The sequence below is a fragment of the Herpailurus yagouaroundi genome, unplaced genomic scaffold, assembly GCF_014898765.1.
Source record: "Herpailurus yagouaroundi ecotype Mexico unplaced genomic scaffold, PumYag 162, whole genome shotgun sequence".
Taxonomy (NCBI): Eukaryota; Metazoa; Chordata; class Mammalia; order Carnivora; family Felidae; genus Herpailurus; species Herpailurus yagouaroundi.
In genome coordinates this window covers 68,411,541-68,434,411 of record NW_024412403.1, presented here as the reverse complement: position 1 = coordinate 68,434,411, position 22,871 = coordinate 68,411,541, and the positions used below count along the sequence as shown (strand labels likewise).

The 22,871-nt window shown below is 41.0% G+C and overlaps 1 protein-coding gene across 4 annotated transcripts in view; it reads right to left on the bottom strand.

The window, feature by feature from the left end:
• Positions 1–22,871, bottom strand: part of CD86 (CD86 molecule) — an 86,332-nt gene that overhangs the window by 29,626 nt on the left and 33,835 nt on the right. For 2 of the 4 annotated variants that reach the window (XM_040484675.1, XM_040484673.1), the window contains exon 2: positions 1,074–1,123. In XM_040484675.1, coding sequence (XP_040340609.1) covers positions 1,074–1,119 — 46 coding nt within the window. In that variant the 5' untranslated portion in view covers positions 1,120–1,123. Of the gene's footprint in view, positions 1–1,073; positions 1,124–13,163; positions 13,415–22,871 lie in introns of those variants that run through there. The other 2 variants (XM_040484672.1, XM_040484676.1) reach the window with 2 other exon arrangements.

Here is a 22,871-nt window from a genome sequence, read left to right as displayed (position 1 = left end):
ACAGGGTGTGCGGCAGGAACCTCGATCAATCCCAGTTTATAGATGAAGAAACTGAAACTCAGAGAGGAGCAGCAAACAGGGAAGATCTGAGTTTTGTGAGGCCTGAGTCTTCTAAAACATCTTTGTTTGGGGTGGGGAGGGACGGGGAGTTCTCTTTAAGAGAAAGAATATAGAATTCAAATACAAAATGCCCATGGCCACTACAGTGGCACCCAACAGAAGGAGAATGTGATGGAGAGGAAAGCTGCAGTGGAAAAAGACAGTGGTCTTAACTATTGTGGTTAAAATATCATATTGATGAAAATTTTACCAAAGCAGGAGACTCATGATCACACTACTAGGGCCCCTTATGGAGGCTCAGAGGGGACTTTGGAAAGTGTGAGAATCCCTGAAGCTCAGCTTCATTCACTTCATGGTGAATCCACAGATGCAACAAGCTGAAGGTCACTGAGGTAGGTAGCAGGGCTGGGCTTCTTGATCTTTCCAGTAAACAGTGGCAACTATGATCTATGGGCATGGGCTGGTAGGGAAGGCAGTGGAGGAGGAAAGGGAAGGTAGGGAACATGGAAACCAGTGGTCCCTAATGGAAGGCTTTCAGAAGCCCATCAGCTATTTTCTAAAAGCCAGAGAATGCCAGGAATGGGGACAGAGAAGACCAGAAGGAAGTATGTGTGGAACAAAAGAGTTAAGCCTCAGTGGTGTCAGAGCAGGGGCCTTCCCATAGCTCCCTGGGTGCTGCTGGACAGGCCAGTGTACCTTACTTTGTGTATCCAGTACCATGGGTATAAGATGGCAAAGGAGGAGGATGTGCAGAGGGGTGGAGCTCCATCCCAGGCTACACCTGCCATTGGTTGAGATACCTGTTCTTAATCATGATGCTTCCTTCTTCTGCAGAAAAGTGTTTGTGTGTGTGTGTGTGTGTGTGTGGTGTTGTTGTTGTTTAATGTGGTATTGTGCAGTACTGTATAGAAATTAAGTAAAATCCATCAAGTCTCAGGCCTGGGCTCAAAATGGTCAACTCATTGGGAGACAGTAGAAGGATTCTAGGACTTTACAAAGTCAAAGGTTCTTACCAGAGAGCAGGAGGGCCATCACAAGGAGAGTGTGACTCAGTCCCATAGTGCTAGAGTTAAAAAAGAAAAGATAAAATTTGATTAGAAAATGACACTGAAAATCAAAACATGACATGTGGAGTTTGAGATTCACATAGGCCCACGGATGTGGCAGAGACCATGCTATGTATTCACCAAAGCTATTTCCTTTTCCTCCTGGCTCCACAGATATGCCCTACACCCCAGCCTCCCCTGCAATTAGGTGGGCCAGGGGAATAGTAGGCAGAAAAGACTGGTGTTGCTTCCAGACCTGCCAACAAAGCTTCCTCTCTCTTTGTTCCCTCTCCTGCCTTCTTAGATGCAAAGAATCCAGAGGAAGAATCCAAGGCCCCAGAGGATGGCAAAGCCTCACTATGAAAGGAACTGGTTTAGCGAACAAATTAATGAAACAGCTCTTTCCACCCTAAAGTGATCAATATTGGACTGTAGCATGAGCAAAACATAAACTTTTATTGTGTTAAGCTAATGAAATTTTGGGGATTATTTATTGGAGTAATTAGCATTACTTATCTTGACCAATACAATGGGTTTGATGGGACAAATAAAGAGTATGTTTAGCAATCAACTTGCCTTTGGTTTCCCTGTGATTCTCGAACTTTAATGTGCATAAAAATCATCTAGCAGATCATGTTAAAGTAGTTATTTGGGCCTTGTCCATAGAGATTCTGAATTAGTAGGCAGGGTGAAACCCATGTCTAAAGAACTCAGAGGTGATGCTGCTGCTGCTGGTCTAAGGACCCCTCTTTGAGAACATGATGGAGCCAAAGAAAACAATAGGCATTGCTTTATACTCTCATCTCTTTCTTCCTCTCCACCCTCCCTCTTTCTTTACTCACCCATTTACCCCAACTTAGACAAAAAAGGCTGTAGAATGGCTTACAGGGAAGCATAGAATAGGGGAGAATGACCAAAATTAGAAACAGCTGAAAAGCAAAACAAATGCAAGAATAAAAAATGGAGCCTTGTACAAGCCCAATGCTAAATGTTTACCATAGAAATCTGCTCATCCTGCATGGTTCAGGTCATAGGTTTGGCCTATAGCTTTTTACCAAAGTGAAAATGAAAACCTAATTGGTGAATTAATCTACAGATCTAATTAAGATACAACAAACCAATGCCCAGGAGAAGATGCACAACTATTTCTTATCCAATAGAAGAAATGTCTTCCTTAGGGGTGTCTGTCGAGGAGCCATCTCTGATCCATTTGGGCTATGCTAGATACCCTTTCTCTCTGCTCCCATAGCACTCAGCATAGAACTTTGGGCTATAAGTGTCTGTTATGTTTCTTCCCTTCTAGACTATAACCTCTTTTTTTTTAGTTAAAAATCTTTGAATAGATTATACCTGCACATGGAACTAAATTTAAAAGTTAAAGGTGATAAATAGTGGACAGCAAGTCTCTCTCCCAATCTGTCCCCTAGCTATCTAGTTTTCCTCCACAGACATAACTGGAGTGACCACTGCTATCTGTTAAGTTTCTTGCCTAGACTTGCAGTTATTTTAAGTAAAGCAGAATGAAAACATAGACCCATATTCTTTTTTCATTTCATTTTTAAACACTAGTGGTAGTATTTTATACACAATTTTGCACACTTGCCACTAGCTTAGAGGTTGTTCTGTATCAGCATGTACTGGATATCTTAATTCTAACAGTTGCATATTCTGTTGTATTCTATTGAGTGATAATAATTTATTTTACCAGCCTCTATCAATAGATGTATTTTGCTGCAATGAAAAACCTTGATCATATGCAAAATCACTGTGGGAGTAAGCTATCTTCCTAGAGGTAGAATGGCTTGACCAAAGGGTCAAATTTAATTGCAATTTTAATATTTGAAACATTGAAAAATTGTTTTCCCCTAAGATTATATGTTTATGTCCCCTATGAGCATGCTTCTTTTCACATAGCTTTTGCCAACATAACATGTTTTCTAATTTGTCATCTTTACTAATAAGGAAAGTTAAGATGACACCTCATTGTAATTTTCATTTCTATTATTTAAAAAAATTTTTAAAGTTTATTTATTTTTGAGGGAGAGATAGAGTTTGAGCAGGGGAGGGGCACGGAGAGAGGGAGACACAGAATCTGAAGCAGGCTCCAGGCTCCAAGCTGTGAGAATAGAGCCTTATGTGGGGCTCAAACCCACAAACCGAGAGATCATGACCTGAGTCAAAGTGGGACACTTAACCAACTGAGCCACCCAGGTGGCCCCTCATTGTAATTTTTAAAAATTATTTTTTGGGGTGCCTGGGTGGCTCAGTCAGTTAGGTGTCCAACTTCAGTTCAGGTCATGATCTCACTGTGAGTTCGAGCCCTGCAACAAGCTCTGTGTTGATAGCTCAGAGCCTGTAGCCTGCTTCGGACTCTGTCTCCCCTCTCTCTACCCTTCCCCCACTCACACTGTCACTCTCTCTCTCTCTCTCAAAATAAATAAACATAATAATTAAAAATTTTTTAAATTATTTTTCACTCTGGTAAAATACACATAACCTAAAATTTACCATTTTACCCATTTTTTTTTGACAGAGAGCACACACATGCAAATGGGGGAGGGGCAGAGGGAGAGGGAGAGAGAGAATCTTCAGCAGCCTCCATGCCCAGCATGTTGTGGGGCTCAATCTCATGACTGTGAGATCATGACCTGAGCTGAAATCAAGAGTTGGAGGCTTAAGTGACTGAGCCACCCATGCGCCACCCACCCCCGCTCTTTTTTTTGAGAAAAAGAGAGAGCACATCTTACTCATTTTTAAGTGTACAGTGGTTTTAAGTACAATTACATTATTGTGCAACCATCATCACCATCCATCTCCAGAACTCTTTTCATCTTGCAAAACAGAAACTCATTACTTACTAAACACTAGCTCTCTATTCTCTCCTCCACCCAGGCCCTGGAAACCACCATTCCACCTTATGTTTTCATGAATTTAACTACTCCAGGTACCTCATATAAGTGGAATCATACAGTATTTGTCTTTTTGTGACTGGCTTATGTCACTTAGCATAATTTAATCAAGGTTCATCCATGTTGATTGTATCAGAAATTCCTTCATTTTTAAGGCTTAATAATATCCCACTGTGTGTATATGCCACATTTTGTTTATCCATTCATCTGTTGATGGATACTTAAGTTGTTTCCACCTTTTGGCTGTTGTGAAAATGCTATGAACATGGATGTACAAATATCTCTTTGCAGCCCTGCTTTCATATCTTTTGGGTGTCTAGTCAGAAGTAGAATTACTGGTCATATGGTAATTCTATTTTTAATTTTTGAGGAACTGGCATACTGTTTTCCACAACAGCTGCATACTTTTACATTCCCATCAATAGTGCACAAGAGTTGCAATTTCTCCACATGTTTGTCAACATCTGTTATTTTCTTTCCCTATGGTATTCATCCTAATGGATGTGAGGTGGTTCTTATTGTAATTTTATTTTTTTAATTTTTATTAAAATTTTTTTAAGTTTATTTATTTATTTTGAGAGAGACAGAGACAGTAGTGCACGTGGGGGAGAAGCAGAGAGAGAGGGAGAGAGAGAATCCCAAGCAGACTCCACACTGTTGGCATGGAGTCCAATGCAGGGCTCAAACTCATGAGACCATGGGATCATGACCTGAGCCAAAACCAAGAGTTGGACACTTAACTGACTGAGCCACCCAAGCACCCCTCTCACTGTAATTAAAACAAAATTTTTTTTACATTTATTTGTTTTTGAGAGACAGAGAGATACAGAGCACAAGTGGGGCAGGGGCAGAGAGAGGAGACACAGAATCCGAAGCAGACTCCAGGCTCTGAGCTATCAGCACAGAGCCTGATGTGGGACTTGAACCCACAAACCATGAGACCATGACCTGAGCCGAAGTCGGACGCTCAACCAACTGAGCCACCCAGGCGCCCCTCACTGTAATTTTAGAATGAATTTCTTTTATTATGAGTTTGAATATCTTTTCAAATGTATAAGAGATAACATTTCTTGTTCCATGTACTGTCCATACATTTCTTTTACATACTTTTGAATCTTTGGGCTTTTTACAAGTTTTTCTTAATTTGTAGGAGCTCTTTAATATTTAAAAAATTAGTGTGAATTGGTAACTACTTAGAAAAGTAGAGCTTTATGACACTGAGTTGCAAATATGTTCAGTTGCTGAAGCACACAGTATGTGTTCAGTATGTGAATCTCACACTTGCTCCCAATTAATCTGTCTCTTCCTTCCAATGATTTCAATAGGTTACAGAGCTTGGGCATTATCTGTTGGGCCAGAGCTGACACCACTCAATGGTAGAGCCTAGAGAGTTCTCTGTTTGATTCCTGTGCACTTCCTCATACTAAATCACCACCAGCATCCTATTTGTCATAGAAACTGAGGACTGGGAATCCTTTGAGTCTGAACTACGATCTACTATAGGAATCTCCCATTGTTTGCAATCCAAAAATCAGCATGTTTGACCTAGCCAAAGATTTGTTTTTCCTTGAGGTGATGTGTTGAACAGGGACACAAAATCAAATTATATTTCACTATAAATTTAACAAATCACCTTTAATTCAAATTATTACATGAATCAGTATGGCCCAAGAAATCTTGGACAGATGGTCCCTGTAATTCATATATTGGGGAGAAACACTGCATATGACAAGGAAATCAATACCATTTTAACTTCTCTATTTGGAAATTCTCTCTTCCCCTGAGCGAAAACTGCCTCTCCTTAACTTCCTCTCATTGATACTGGTGTCACTCTCTGGAGCTATGCAGAGAAACCTTAATACACTTCTGCGAAAGCCCTTTAAGAATTTGGGGGCAGAGATTACATCCCTCCTCAAAATCCTGGCCCAGCAGTGAGTCTTTTTAGTAAACTTTACTAACGTTAATTTGAAGATTGCACACTGTCCTGGACAATACTTTGGACATTTTGTTTGTCAGAGACCCTTGTAAAATATGGTGCTAAAATACTTGAGATTGACATGATCCTCTATACCCCATGTGAAGAATTTCTCTCAACTCTAGACATGGCGTATGTGTAAGGATGCAGGCTTGGGTTGGGAAGCCAGTTTCTTCAATGTTTTCAGCTCTGAAGAAGAGCAGAAACGTCACTGTTTCCTCAGGAATAAACTCTCAACCACAACCACAAGTCATTGCTTTCTCCGGAGGGCCTGAGAAGTAGATACTCTTGCTTTTGAAGGGAGCGAGCAAAAAGGGGAATGGGAGAGGAAAGAACCTAAGAATTTACGGGGGGATTCTCTGAGAAGAGATTTCTGTCAGTGGTGAGCAGAATAAGGTCTGTAGGTAGGTGAACTGACCAAAAATCTAATAGTAGGTTTTTGCCTCATGTAGCTGGAGGCCCATTGTAGAAACCAAAGCAGAGCACCTACCCTAGCACCCCACTTTCCCTTACTGTATATGCCTGGCTCATCATAGACCATGAGTGAGAGTCAGCTGAATGACTATTTACACTTTTATTCCTCACAGCCAAGTGTGATTATCTGCCCCCAAGTTACAGATGAAGAAACGGAGCTGCTGAGAGGTTAAGGAACTTGCCCTAGCCACCCGGTAGTAAATGACAGAGTTGAGGTTTAAACCCACACAGTATCATTGTGTTCTTTTTAACACTGATAGAGTTCCTTTAAAAGTTCCAACCAGTTTCAGCTGTGCTGTGGGAGCAAGGAGAAAGGATTATGATTCTACCCACTCTTAAGGTAGCAGGGGAGCAGCACATCCCAAAGGCCAAGTGTGAAGGTGGCTCCTGGGATCGGAGTGTACATTACGGGAGAGGCAGGTGCTGTGATCGGGGTGGGAGGAGCCAAAAGGCCCTTCCTATCAGAAGAGTTTCTGTCCGAGCTTCTATTCATTCCACAAATATTACTTGAACACCCTTTCCGTGCCAGGCAGAGAACGTTCCTCTCCACTCCAGCCCCGAACAGGTTATCAGCGTTCTAGTGTGGATTTAGCTGCAGGCACAGGTTACTGTGTTTCAGCAAGTCTCACCTAGAAGAACTCTGGGGGAAATTCAGGTATTTGGGCAGAAAGAGGAGGGGATAAAGAAGGTATCTTTGGTGTCTCAGATCTGAAGGAGCATATGGGATCTATTTCAGGCAAGAGGCTGTATGAAGGGAGGTGGGGTGATGGTGGTTAGCTAGAGGGTGAGACTGGGGAGTGCAGATATGATGTCACAGGAAGTGAGAGAAGAATTCAAGGTACAAGCTGGTGTCAACAAAGAAAACTGTTTCCTGTTTCACAACTTTATCTAGAGTATTAGCCGTGATCAGGGTATCAGGAAAAATGCTAAGTTTGCTGGTGTCTAAGGAAAATTGTTTGATCATTGAGACCTTCTCTCATGTAAACATTTAATGAATTTACTCAGTGACAGGCTTGTTCTACAGGTTGTGGGGGATGTAAAGATGTGTGGGTCTTGGTCCCTCACTCAGTACTAAAAAAAATGATAGTGTGTACACATATAACTACAATTTAAGTTCTAGGATCAGTGTGGAAGGTGGCAATGCTTATCTCCTCCTGGCACATACAAGAGTCCTTGCTCTAAGCAAAGCAGGAGATGATGCTGCAGCCTCCATGGAGGGAAGATTAGGTCGGACTCAGTCCAGTACTCTGGGCCTGGTCCTTTGCCTTCTGTCAGTTCATCCTGTGACTGGACAAGCCAAGCTTGCTGTACTGGCATTGTGAGTGAAGTCCAGGAGGATCACAAGCTGCCTGGGGCCTTGGTTTGCCTCTGGTTTCACATGCTGCATGAATTACGTCTCAGAGCACCAGAATCTGAAGGTATAATTTTAGAGCAGCTATTATCACCTTTGAGGTACTGGGAGGAATAGGGTAGGCTTATTTCCTTTTTTATAAAGTTTCTGAACTACAAATTCATAAGATTGCTGGGAATGGAATGTGTCTGAATTTTAACAGGGCCTCTGACAGGGTGTCTTGTGATATGCTTGAGAGCAATATGGAGAAATGTGGGATCAATATTATTAGTACAGTTAATGGCTGCAAAGTTGTGCCCTAATATCATTCATTCATTCAACAAATATTTATTAAACCAGGCGTTGTGATGTAAATTTGTTAACAATGACAAGTGCCACATAGGAGAGTTTCACGGTAATTTGAATGCCTATAATAGGACTAGTCTTAACTGAGATTTGAAGAATGATGTGATAGATTAAAGATGGACACATATTCTTTGTTACTCCTCCCATGAAGAGGTGAAGTCTAATCTCTCCTTAAACCTGGGCTGGCCTTAGAGACTTCTCTAATAGAATACAGCAGAAAGGATGTTTCATAAAAAGCCTTGCAGCTTCTGTTTTTCTTGGAAGACTCCATCATGGAAGATGTCCCACTACCCTAAGACCACCATGCCAAAGAGTCCATGCATTGATGTTTGGGTCAACAGTGCCAGCCGAATCCTGCCTTCCAGCCATCTCTGCCATGCCACAAGACATATGAATAAAATCTTGGATTCTCTAGGGGTGCCTGGGTGGCTCAGTCAGTTAAGTGTCCAACTCTTGATTTTGACTCAGGTCATGATCTCACAGTTCATGAGATTGGGTCCCACATTGGGCTCTTTGCTGACAGTGTGGAACCTGCTTGGGATTCTCTCTCTCACTCTCTCTGCCCTTCCCCTGCTCATGCTTTCTCTCTACCTCTCAAGATAAATAAATAAACTTAAAAAACTCTTGGAAGCTCTAGATCAGAGGTTAGCAAACATAGCCTGCAGACCTAATCTGGCCACCATCTATTTTTATAAATAAAGTTTTATTGGAATGCAGCTATACCCATTTGTTTAATTATTGTCTATGGTTGTTTTTTCATTACAGTGGTAGAGATGAGTAGTGGACTGTCAGGCCTGCAAAGCTGAAAATATTTTCTATCGGCCTTTTGTAGAAAAAAATGGTGACCCTTGCTCTAGATTAGCACCATCCACTAGAAATTTAATGCAACCACATACGTAATTTGAAAATTTCCAATAGCCATATTAAAAAATTAAAGAGAAAAAAATAAAAAAAATAAAAAATTAAAGAGAAATAGGTAAAAATTAATTTTAATGATATGTTTTCTTTAATTCAGTATATCTAAAATATTATAATCTCAACATATAATCAATATAAAATTATTAATGGATATTTTACATTCTTTTTTCTGTACAAAATCTTGTAGGTGTTTTACACTTACAGAACTTAGAAGAACTACATTTCAAGTGATCAGTAGCCACATGTGGCTAGTGCCTACTGAATTGGACAGGGAAGTTCTATACTAGCCCATTCACTAACTTAGTACCAACCACCAAGTGACTTCAGTTGATGCCATGAGGAACAGAAAAATCACTCAAAACCCTGCCCAAATTTCTGGCCCACAACATTGTAAGACAGAGTAAAATATTCATTGTTTTAAGCTGCCGAGTTTAGGGGCAGTTTTTTAGGTAAACATAACAGATTGAAAAGTGCCAGATAGGTGAAGGGGGTAGCTTGGAAGGATTCTAGGCAAAAGGAACAGCAGGTGCAAAGGCACCACGGCAAGAAGGACATGAGGGAAGGTTGATGTGGCTTAAATGACTAGAGGGGTGGAAGACAAGCCTGGAGAGGTCAGTGGAGGCCAGACCATGCTTATCTTAAGGGTCAGCAAAGGATTTTGGTGTTTATTCTAAGTGCAATGTGAATCACTGAAGAAATTAAAGTGGAAGAGTGACATAATCAGGTTTGTAGTTTGAAAAGATGACTTTGGCTACTGTGTAGCAAGTGGATAGTAGGGAAGTCAGAACAGATGCCAGAAGACCAATCCATTGACTATTGCAGTCATTTAAATGAAGAAGATGGTTGTTTGGTCTAGGGTGGTAGTAGCAGAAGTAGCAGTGGATAGGTTCAAGTGATATTTAGGATTATAATTGACAGGATGTGGTGATGGATTAAGTATGGGAGATGAGAATAAGGTATTAATTGATTCGTTTATTTATTCATTCATTCAACTGAGTGTCAGGAATCACTCTTATTTAGTAGACTAATACAGTGGATGCTACAGAGTTTTTTTACTTTTTCACTTGCACAAATAATGGGAAGTTCATTTCTTTAAGTAGAGTAGGATAGCTTAATGCAGTCTGGTATGTCAGATGAGTTTATATTTGATGTGATAGAAAATTGAGAGTTTGGGATTGATGGTCTGGAAGCAGAAAAATTATGTAATGAAAGTTTAAAGGAAATGAGCCTGTCAGTGGTCTGAGGAAGGGGTGAGGGCTGGTATCAAGGAAGCCAATATTAAACTCTCAAAGACCTCAGATGAAGAGGCTGAACCAGCATACGGACAAGAAAGAGAAGAGCATGAGTGACACCTTGATGAAAACGTGAACACTTCCTGGTGTCTGGTGGGCATAGATGACTGGCTATAGATGTGTGTCACCCATCTTGAGCTTTGCTAATTTCCCATGCCAAACATGTCTCTTTCTAGCTCACGCTGGATCATATGTCTGACTTGGTCTCCAATCTCTTCTTGGAGCAAATCCTCCTGGACTCCCATTTGTGAAGATTTTTCATACCTAACACTGCCTTAATTTGATTAGGTGTCCTTTCCCATACTCATTTGTGAGCACAATGTTTCCACACAGATATGAGGGGAACAGCATCAAAGATGAATAGGTACAAAGAAAAAATATCTATGTAGATTCATATGGGGGAGAAGGCTGCTTTTATTCATTCCCTGATATTGTAGGTAACTAAAGTATTAAAATTAAGAGTCCATTCCCCTCACTCCCGGAAGAAGGAACGTACATAGCATGGTTAGCTTTCCAGTCTCCTTATAGCAAGTTTGTGTACAAGACAGATGCCCCCAAATCAGATATTTTTGAGTCAAGGAGCATCTCTTTTCCAAATTATTAATGGTTTTGGAAACCATTTTTTCCTTTTTTGCCAAAAGGTGCCTGTGGGTAAGCATCATGCAAAGTTTTACAGGTGAGTCTGTGCACATCTGGTCAAGGGCTCTGCCTACCACAAATAAGAACCCAGAACTCACTAAAAGGCATTTATGCCAATCATGGCCCCTTAAGAGGGCCCCTTCCTGTTGTCTCAGAACCAGAACCATGGTCAAAGAGAGAAAGCCAATGTATCAAGGGCACAATTTGAGGGACGTCCCCTCTCCCCATTCTGTGTACCAGCCCTACCCTGGTGCTTGGAATTCCCAAATTACTCATTCCTTGGGTTTAGGCATTTTTGAAAGCCCCTATTAAAATGCAAATGCTAGCTAGAAGGGAGAAATGTTTTGTTTTTAGCCATTAAGAGTTAAGTTCAAGTTAATGCAGCTAAATAGGAAATGGAACTCAGAAAGAAATCATACTCCTAAAAAGAGGGAGAATAGTGCATGGGAACTTTCCTACCCTGATGGGGAGATGGAAAGTGCCGAAGACATATTTTTCTTCTACATATATTCAAAATGGTGTGTATTTCCCAACCTCAGCCTGAGTATACTCTGATGTATGGTTTAGAAACTAGTCTCTATATTAGGTTAGAGATGAGGATAAAGGTTCAATAAAGGATTGTGCATCTAGCCTATGGCCCTATCCTTCTGTACTGCCCCCCTAAACCACTCTTATTTGCCTGACCATGAAAGGTAAATTGTCAACCCTTGCCTGGACACTGGATAACCACTCAGGAACCTTCCTACTCCTTGCTTGTTTCAGACATGTTGGGTTCTTACTCTATTTCTTCACAGCTTCAGTCTCCTGGGAGAGGGCCCCCCCCCAAACTTATTTCTCACCTTTTTGAAACATGGTATTTGAACCTTGATTTTCTCCTGAAGAATCTGGCTTAGCTCACTTTTTTACCTTTTATGCTCTTTCTTCTCCCACCTTAGCTTCAACTCCATAAAATCCAATTCTCATTACCACCAGGAAGAGATATCTGATATCCAGGGCCATTAGAGCAACCAAAGTATCAAGCTCAAAGACAGTCATTAAACAGTGGGTACAATCACAAAAAGCCATTTCCTTCTCTTCAAAGCAGTGTTGCTATACGGTCATTTTAGTGTGACTATTAATACTATTTTCCCACTAAGCTAAAAGCTTCAAGAGTACAAGGACCATGACTTTTATGCTCTCTGTTAAAACCCAGGACACAGTTAATCACTCAGATACATTTAGAACATGCTAATGAACAGAGATTTATAAAAAGCTTCCATTATACACAGGATAGCTCATGTAAATAGTATCAATGGTACCTGCAACAGCAAACAGATGAAATAATATAGAACTGTGAGCTTGTGCACATAATTAGACTCATTTAAGTCCACAGCCTTAGTCCCAAGATTGAGGTTGCATGCCAGAGGAATAGATCATCTCCCTAGTTATTACAATTTGAGAGGAGTGGGAAGTTCCCTTGGCCAAAAATTATTTTCACCTGTCTCTCCTTAAATAACTATTAGTGGAGGCACTATTTTAAGCCTATTTGCAAATGCAAATACGTTCATGGTATACAGAACACGAGAAACCACTGCATGGGCTCTTTTTGGACCTAAGACTTTCTTTTCAAATGAGCTATTGGTCTCTGGTGCCAAGAGGAGCCAATATTGTGGGGGGCATTTAGATGGGAAGAAGAAATGGAGACAAAGAGACGGGAAGAGAAAAGCCAAATAAGAAAGCAGAGACCACTGGAGAAGCTGTGGGTTTTGCCCCAGTTCTCTGAACTTCTCACTGGCACAAGGGGCTCAGGCAGGGCCAGCATCCTTGGATACCTTCTCCTGCAGTGGAGACCCTTGGAGCCCCCAGCACCCTGAGGCCAAGGGCAGCTGTTGGTTGTTTGGTAAGTGGTGCCTTCTGTTTCCTGCCTGTCCTGTCTCTTAGCTCACGAAAGCAGACACAGGATCTGGATGGAAGAGACACATTTCTATAATGTCCTACCTCCAATGTAGCCAGTCTCAGAATCAAGCCTGATGGTCAAAAGTTTTATGCATGTATTCCACAACCCTTCTTACCCACTCCCTTGCCAGCCATCAGCCCAACCTCTGAACATCTGCCCCAGATGTAGCTTTATCAGACACCAAGCTCCCAAAGCATACAAGCTTCATAAGAACATACCTGTCACAAATGCCCATCCACTGCAGCTCCCAGAGACCAGATGTATAAGCTCAGTGACATTCCCGAGGAACACAGAAACAAGGTGTTAAGAATAAACGATGAGGAGCCTTTGTGAGCTCCCCATAACTTCCTAACACTCTTTGTAGAGAAAGAAATAATGTCAGGGCTGAGACTAGAACTCAAATGCAGAAAGGGGAACTGACAAGAAAGAAATAGCACCACAGACAGGGGCTGGTTCCAGATAACTTCTGATGGCAGGTGGGCATTTCCACCGATGAAAATGACTACAAATGCACTGGTGGAGAGTGAGTGAATGTAAAGCCCTGAGGAAACTCCCCAAAGACAGTCCAGCCACAAACATGACAAAGACTAACAGAGATCCAGGAGTGTAGCCTTTGAGTCCCATAGGTGAAGGTTCAGCTCAGTTTAACAAGTGTTTTATGCAGCAGCCATGTACCAGGTACTGTTTCCGGCTTGGCAGGGCTGCAGGAGGCAGTCTGCAACCACAGAGCCCAGAGACTGGGTATTTTTCTTCTCACCCCACCCCCCTACAAACCATTCATTTGAGTATATCTCCATGGATCCTGCTAGAAGCCAATTAACATACACAGCTTGTTTTTAAATTATCCTCATCTAATCCTAATTATCCTAATGTAGAAAATTTGGCCCCTATTCCTGGAAGTGGGTGGTACTCGAGTCTGGGGACAGGTCACCAGCAGAAGAGTGATAGGTGTGTGAATGCCAAGTGGATTTTTCCAAACCTAGTGCTTCGAGAGGGACAGGCTTCACACATATAATCCTGATCCAAATGTATGGCTTCTTTTCCTGATCCAATCAGGCCCTGAAAAGCCCTCTGCTCAGTGGGGAGGGGGGCGGGCAGGCGTTTATATGCCTCTGAGCCTGCAGCATTTGCATTCGGGAGAGAAACAGCTCCCTGTGAACCTGCCTCCTCTGATCTCTTGGTGGCTAGCTGGGCCCTGCAGGACTAGAGAAATTAAAAGTAGCAAAGGGAGAGCTGTTTGTTGTCTGGGTTGAGAAGAGCGCCCAAGCAAGGACATGTGGTGCAGGGGAAGTAGCATAGCACAGGTTTGGAACTGGTAGTCCAAGGTCAAACCCTGGCTTGACCACCGAGCCCTGGACAAGTTATTGAACATCTCCTCATTTTAGTCTTCTCATCCAGGAAATGTGACCAGCATCCTTGATGCACTGTTCTGAAAAACAAGTGGGATCTTGCATGTACATCACCTGGCACAGAGCATGGTATGCAGCTATTTAGTCTTCGTTATTACTTTTCTGTCTTCCTGACAGACTTTACAGTTCTGACTTTGACCTTTGCACAAAGTTGATCCTTAATCACTGGAAAGGTGATGATCATTCTTCCCAAAACAGGTCTGTAAACTCCTCACCTTCCATCCAGGGTCTCTCAAACCCAGAGGGCTCTTATGTGGGTCCTGGGCCCTGACTCATAGGGTCTTCACTTCCTCTCAGCGATTCTCTGTGCATACCTTGGAAACTTCATCCTTTACTCGGATAGGCACCACCTGGGGTTTTCCTCTGGATTTTACAATCATATATTTTTTTTTATTTGAAAGCGTCCATTTAGTTTCCTTATTGTAACACATGAAATTACCCATGTATCAGAGCACAGGAGAATTAATTTACATACCACTCCGTTTTCAAGTTTCCTTCTCTTCCTTATACTCAGCAGTCAAAATATCAGATAGGCTAAATTGGGAAGTCTTGCTATCAAAATATTTAGAATAGTATTTCCCAAACTTCAGTCATTCTAGCTACTAGTACCACTTCATATCCATGTAAAAATCTGTATTATTTTTTATGCATTCATTTTAATCTTGACTTATTTTAAAAGGAATCTTTATATAAATACTAAAAATTTTAAAGAGCAGTATTATTTACCAAAAATAAAGGGTGAGTTCAAACTCTGTGTTTGTTCAAACCTGTTGTTCAAACTCTGGCCTACTAGTTAATACCTGTGTGTTCTTGAGGAAGTCACTTAATTACTGAGCCTTAGTTTCCTCACAGAGGTAATATTAAATGTCTCATAAGCTTGTTGTGAGGATTAAATAGGAAGACATGTATATGGTGCCTCACACAGATCCTGGCATACGGTAGGTTATTTAAAAAAAAAAGTTTTATTGTTTTCTCTTTTCCATATCCCTTCTCTCATGTCCTTATTTCAGGTCCTGATTAGAGTAGTATCCAATGCACAGTAACAGAAGTAATGGAAGATAAGTAGTGAGGCAGGCAGCAGAAATAAAGGACAATTCGGTGTCACGGAATTCTTTAATTCTATGAACTAATTAGCATTGCAAGGTTGTTTCAGGGACCTCAAAAGTCATTTTAGTCTCTCACTGAAGCAAGGACTCCCCTCAGTGTTATCTGTAATAGATGGATGTCCAGTCTTTGCTTTCTTACTTATGTTGGAAAACTCACTACCTGATATGACAGCTATGAGAGAAAGGTCTTCTTTATAATAATCCCAAATCTCCCACCACTCACTCCCCAATCCCATAAGTGTCCCTGTCCTGTTTTCTTTTTTTTTTAATTTTTTTTTCAACGTTTTTTATTAATTTTTGGGACAGAGAGACACAGAGCATGAACGGGGGAGGGGCAGAGAGAGAGGGAGACACAGAATTGGAAACAGGCTCCAGGCTTCGAGCCATCAGCCCAGAGCCTGACGCGGGGCTCGAACTCACGGACCGCAAGATCGTGACCTGGCTGAAGTCGGATGCTTAACCGACTGCGCCACCCAGGCGCCCCCCCCGTCCTGTTTTCTAAAACTGCCAGGATATGTATTTTTACCCCTTCACATGGAACCCTCCAAACAATTGAAAACAGATATATCATAAGTTTCCTCAGTAGTCTTTTCTCTCAGCTACATATTATCAGTGTCCTCAACTGTTCCTCATATAATGTGGTCTCTAGAACCCTAACCAGCTTGGTGGTTCTCCCACTGGCACCTGTCTCCCTGAATGTGTCAACATACCTCTTTGCAGAAAGGGCTTACAGAATGAAATGGATAGTTACAAGATCACTTTCACTAATGAGTCAGAGATCAAATTAGTCTGTACACAGTTGTAGTGGAGTGGCTGACCATGTTTTTTTTTTTCAAATGTCATGTCATATCACCACCTCTTGGCCCCATCTTATTTGTACGTCAGTGTTCAGCCAATCAAAATTACTCTGAATCCTCTTTATGTCTTTCATTGTACTAGTCACCCTTCCAATCCTGTGCCACTCAAAAATCTGATAAGGAGGCCTACCCAAGAGTCATCAGAGCCAAGCATGCACGGGGTTCAGCAGTGATGGTGGTCAACAGTATTAAATGCTGAGATGAGGTTAAACAAAATGAAGAAAATCAGTTCCTTGTGTTTAGTGAAGAGGAAGTTACCAGTAACCTCAGAAAGTTGCTTTCTGTGTGGGGCTGCTTCCTCCATGCCTCACTCCCAGATGTTCTCATGTCTGAGGAGGCCAAGGCTACAAGAAAAAGCAGCAGGAGGGGAGTGGCTATAGATGGTAGCTGGGTTGGGGGAAGAGATATTCCCCTGGGACCACATGGTTAGGATTTACTCTGAGGGTGGAGGGGCAAAGCTAGAAACTTGTGGGCATTTGGAAAGATCCAAACACTTAGCTGAATTTTCCAATTCCAGCTATATATTTGTTTGCTATACATAAACGGCTTCCCATGGCCACCAGTCAAGAAGCACTCTAAAAATATTCTAGGTGGTGGTGGTTCTAATATAGGACAAAATAATTTCCACAAATAATTATAGAGGCATTACTTATCGAAATGTTAATTAGCATTTGTTTTCTGAGATTTCTTGACACATAGATTTTTGCAGGGGAGAAAGCAGAAGTGACTTAAAGTCAAAGGCACTTTTGGACTTTTGTGAAAGCTCATGGAAGAGATAATATAGATGTCCTAAAAGGGAAGAGAAAAGAGAGTGCTTCTGAGATGCAAGAGGAAGGAAGGGCAGAGTTGTTTGGGTCCTGTGAGCAGAGGGATCAAACAAAGCACTCCCTCTCAGTGCTCCCAAGGGGATAACAGCTTTGGGAGTGATGGCTCATGCCTACAGAGGCAGTGCACTTGGTTCATGGGCCTCAGGAGATAACCTCATTTCCCACTGTGGCATAGGGGTGGAGAGCTGCCAGACTTCACGGACCACTGTGGTTTAGACAGTGAGGTTGCCAATAGCAACCAAAACGGTCTTGGGATTTGAGGCCCTTCCTCCTTCTAGGCACTAGGTAAGCTTCCTGAATTATGACTGGGCTGTAAGAAGGAAAGGGCATCCCTGTATGATCAAGATGGAATCCCCTATCCAACTGGTAGAATAGGTTTCACAGGTGAGATTAGGTTGAATTAAAGGAAACATGGGAAGTGGCCATCTCTTACATACTTGGATTCATGGACAGAAATTCATACCCTATTCATAGTTCCTAAGTTATTTTTAATTTAGAACTGACGCAGCACAGGGTGGTCCTGTTCTTATTCCCAGCCCTGCTGCACAACCTCTCAGAGTGCAGGAAGCCACAACCACTGTCCCCAGAACCTGACTTTTCCCTTTTAATGAAACTCTTCTGGGTCCACAAACAGGGTTCTCTGATACTGCTTGAGGGAGAACATAAAACATTTGCTATGAATTTTTTATTTTACTGCTGTTATAAAATTGTATTTCAATGTACCCTTCATCCTTAAAACATAAACACACTAACTGCTGAGAGGATGAAAAGAGAAGCCACAGACTGTAAGAAAATATTTGCAAAACACATGACTGATAAAGGACTGATACCCAAAACGTACAAAGAACCCTTAAAACTCAAGAAAACAAACAATTGAGTCTAAAAATGGGCAAAAGATCTGATCATACACCATACCAAAGAAGATACACAGATGGTACAGATATACATATTAAAAGATGCTCAGTATCATATGTCATTAGGGAATTGCTAATCAAAACCATAATGAGCTACTACTCAATACCTATTAGAATGGCTAAAAAAAAACCCCAAAAAACAAAAAAACAAAACTGACAATACCAAATGCTGACAGAGATGTGGAACAATGGCAACTCTCACTCATTGCTGGTGGGAATGGAAAATGATGTAGGGACTCTGGAACTCATTTTGGCAGGTTGTTATAGCACTTAACATAAGCCTACCAGGTGAACCATCAATAATGCTCCTAGGTATTTACCCAAATGAGTTTAAAACTTATGTCCACACAAAAACCTGTGCATGCATATTTATACCACCTTTATTCATAATTGCTCCAAAGTAGAAGCAACTGAGATGGCCTTCAATAAGTGAATAGATAGACAAACTGTGGTATGTCCATACAATGGAATATTATTCAGTAATAAATAAAAATGAGCTATCAACCCATGAAAAGACATTGACAAACTTTAAATGCATGTTGCTTAATGAAAGAAGCCAACCTCAAAAGGCTACATACTGTATGTTTCCAACTAGAAAACATTCTGCAAAATGCAAAATCATTGAGACAGTAAAAAGATCAGTGGTTGCCAGAGGATGTGAAGAGGGATGAATAGAGGAGCACAAGGGATTTTTAGGGCAGTGAAACTTTCTGCATGATACTGTAATTAATGGTGTATATATGTTATAAATTTGTCAAAACCCACAGAACTGTAGAACCTAAAGAGGGGACTTTAATGTAAAGTGTGAATTTTAATTAACAATATTGATTCATTAACAAATATACCACACCAATGCAAGATCATAATAACAGAGGAAACTATGTGCAGGGGAGAGGGTATATGGGAATTCTCTGTATGGTCTGCTCAATTTTTCTATAAATTTAAAACTGTCACAAAAATAAAGTCTAGGGGCGCCTGGGTGGCTCAGTCGGTTAAGCGGCCGACTTCGGCTCAGGTCATAATCTCTCGGTCCGTGAGTTCAAGCCCCGCATCAGGCTCTGTACTGACAGCTCAGAGCCTGGAGCCTGTTTCAGATTCTGTGTCTCCCTCTCTCTGACCCTCCCCCATTCATGCTCAGTCTCTCTCTGTCTCAAAAATAAATAAACGTTAAAAAAATAAAATAAAAAATAAATTAAAAAAATAAAGTCTATTAATTAAAAACATACACACACACACATACACACACACTACGTAAGCACTGATTCCTGGTAAAGCAACTAAGTTAATAACATGACATTTTAGAGGGCTTCTACCCCATGGGTAAAAAAATTAGCATCAATTTCACAGTCCAGAGGTTCGCTTCTCCATGTTGCACACTTGTAATCAAATGCCATACATAAGACATTGCTGCGAAACATCTCTAGTTTTGTATTTCTGCCCTCTATTTTGACATTTTTTGCATCTTTCTGGTGCAGAATCATAAATTTTCATGTCAGTTCCTTGCGTACATTAAAAAGTCCCATTGTTTTCTAAGGGCCAGATCAATAAAAAAATAGCTTTCAGTTCCATGTTTCTGGAGGAACATTCTTAGAAATGTAGTAAGCTTCTTTTTTTCTTTGAGGCGGAGATACAATGTTGACCTATGCTTAAAAGCAATTTTATATAGTTAAGCATTGGAGGTTGAGTCTTTTTCTTTCAGCCAAACTTTTACAGCCTCCATATTTACATCCTAGAAGAGGGTCACCAAGGTTGGGGGAGATCCTCACTCTTACAACCTCTAGCGCAGTCTCCTCTCTAGTCCTGAGTTGGTTTGTTTGGTCTCCTTGGCTGCCCTGGGGTATCTTATTTTATTCACTTTCTCGTGATGCAAATTCACACCCATCATTCATGCATGTTAAGAAAGAGGGAACGTGTATTGTTTCTTAATTTATATTCGATCAACTTCTGAACACAGAAACTAGGACTCAGTGACACACTTTTGCCTAGATGTCCTCTAAGGAGAAGTCAGAAAGGCAAAGGACACTAACAGTTATTTACAAGATCCTACTTAAGATCCTTGTCTGCATTTGCTCTCAAAACCAAATGGTGGCTTAATAAAACATACCTAAACTTCAGCAACAAAATTTATGTGGGTTGAAAATTACATTTGCATGTTGTAAAAGGTAGGATAAGGAAAAATTGTCAAAAGGCTAAGTATCAGGATGTGCACATTTTAGAAAAACAAGTAATGTTGTACCTGGGATGACTGTGGCATTTACATGATCTGTTACTTTAGCTGTATGGGCAAGTGAAGATTAAGAATGTGGCTCTGTGTAGCTCAGGCTAAGGACAGCAACCCCAGCTAGTACGGAGCCAGCCATCCCAAACCCAGGGTCTGAGAGTGGTCAGTGGTCTGGTGGAGACATGGCAGACTGGGGTGGAGGTGTGCTGTGGCACAGTCAGAATTGGGAGTTTCTGGGAAGTGTGATATCTACAGTGTGGTGAGTGGAGATACTTCATTGTTTGCCCCTGTGAAATAAGGCCCTGGGGGACACTGGGGGACAGGCCCTAAGGAGCAATGGGGAACTGGGGCCACAGATCAGGAAATAAGGCCAAGCCAGAGAAGGACTATAGCCTGGGGAACTGAGGAACTCACCATTTGCCCCCTTGGACACTAGAGATCAGGATTATAGCAGCAAGACCACATCTGGAGCCCCCCTCCCACCAGCTATGTGTACAGACACTTCATAAAAGGGACTGGGCAGAGCTTCAGGAGTGGTTCCAGGATGCCCATGGAAACTAGTAATACTATAGACTCTAGTGACACACAAAAGCACATATTTTTATTCTTTACCTTTGTTTCCACCCATCTTTGTATCTTAACATTATTTTCCACTTTCTAATAATACTTTAAAATCCACTGATGTAATTGCACCATTTGCAATTTCTACTTTTTAATTTGCCTTCATTCATTCAACAAATACTTATCCAGCCCTAACTAAGTATGGGACTTGGGCTGGTCCTGGGATACAAGGAAAAGCAGAGGGTCCCTGCTCTGCAAGAGCCTGAAGGTGAGTGCAGGAGACCTATACCAAACTGGTAATATTAAGGGGCCTGCCAACAAGTGATTTTCAACAAAAACAGATTCAGTTACTAATGATTAAATAACATCTGAAGAGCATGTGGTAGATATTAACTAGGTTGTATAGGTCACAATTAAGAAAAATTTCCCCAGGCCCTCTGACTCAGGAATAGACTTCTCTAAGAAATATTGGTTCTCCTCCGGTTCATATTTTAAATGGTCACTGTGTCTGCATGACTGTCAGTCACAGATGGTACAGCAGAGAACTCACTCTGAGAGAAGGGTAGATGAAAGTGATACTTAACTTCTAATTTAATAATTCTATATTCTAGCTATTTAGTAATGTTTACAATACAAGAATCTCAGGACTTAGAGAATCTCAGGACTTCTGAGAGTTTATACAAAAGATGGCCTGTTAGTTAACAAATAACAAAACCACGTAAAATCTTTCCAAGATGAATGAAATACATACAGCAGCAAGTTTAAAAATTGATGCCAATAAACTACCAACATCAGTGATGGCACTTTTCAGAATTCAACAAAGTAAATATATAATTCCAAACATTATTTCGATCTTTAGTGTTACTTGGAAACATTAAACCCAAATTCACAAGATTGTGATCTCTGAATTTAAAGTGGCCCATTTGCTTAAAGATATGCCCTTACGCATTCTGAGAAACTGTCATCTCTTTCACAAAGCATCTGACATTTGCCATTTCCTTTAAACCTTAGTTAGAAGAAATAAAATGAGGTAATATTCTAAGTATAAAAGTTGCTTAAAGAGTAAAGTCCATATGCTTTTTCCTATTTGTGCAGAGGAGGGAATATAATACATAACAAAACTAACACATTTTAATTAATGGCAGCATATTTCAATTTTACGGAAGCATAATCTGAGAAAGCACCTTTTTATGCAAAATATTTATATAAGAACATAAATAAAATGTGCTCTACAAAGTAAAATAAAATAGATTGGGGCATATAGAACACAGCCAATATGACTAAGCTTGTTAAACAAAAAACAAAAAACCAAAACCACTGGATTTTTTAAAGCTTCCATTTCACAATAGGGTCGAAGGAGGGGGCATTGCACACACAATGCCTGTGGCATCTTTGTAACCAAAAGCAACGAACATAAGACTTCTGGGAACCCTTAAAATACGTATTTATCAACCTGGATTTGCAATTTTCAAGTTGGTGGTACAAAACCACCAGGTGTAATTTTGTAGCTCCCTTCACATGCCTTTATCTGGAAGATTCTAAAGGTCCACCACCACTTAGACATGTTGCCACTTACAAGAAATTTTCCATATCTATTCATCGGTGATGGACATTTGGGCTCTGTCCATAATTTGGCTATTGTTAATAGCACTGCTCTAAACATTGGGGTACATATGCTCCTATGAATCAGCACTCCTAAATCTTTTGGATGAATTCCTACTAGTGCTATTGCTGGGTCATAGGGTAATTCTATTTTTAATTTTTTGAGGAAACTCCACACTGTTATCCAGAGTGGCTGCACCAATTTGCATTCCCACCAACAGTGCAAGAGGGTTCCTGTTTTCCACATCCTCGCCAGTATCTGTTGTTGCGTGAGTTGTTAATTTTAGCCACTCTGACTGGTGTGAGGTGGTATCTCAATGGTTTTGATTTGTATTTCCCTGATGATGAGCGATATTGAGCATCTTTTCATGTGTCTGTTGGCCATCTGGATGTCTGCTTTGGAAAAGTGTGTATTCATGTCTTCTGCCC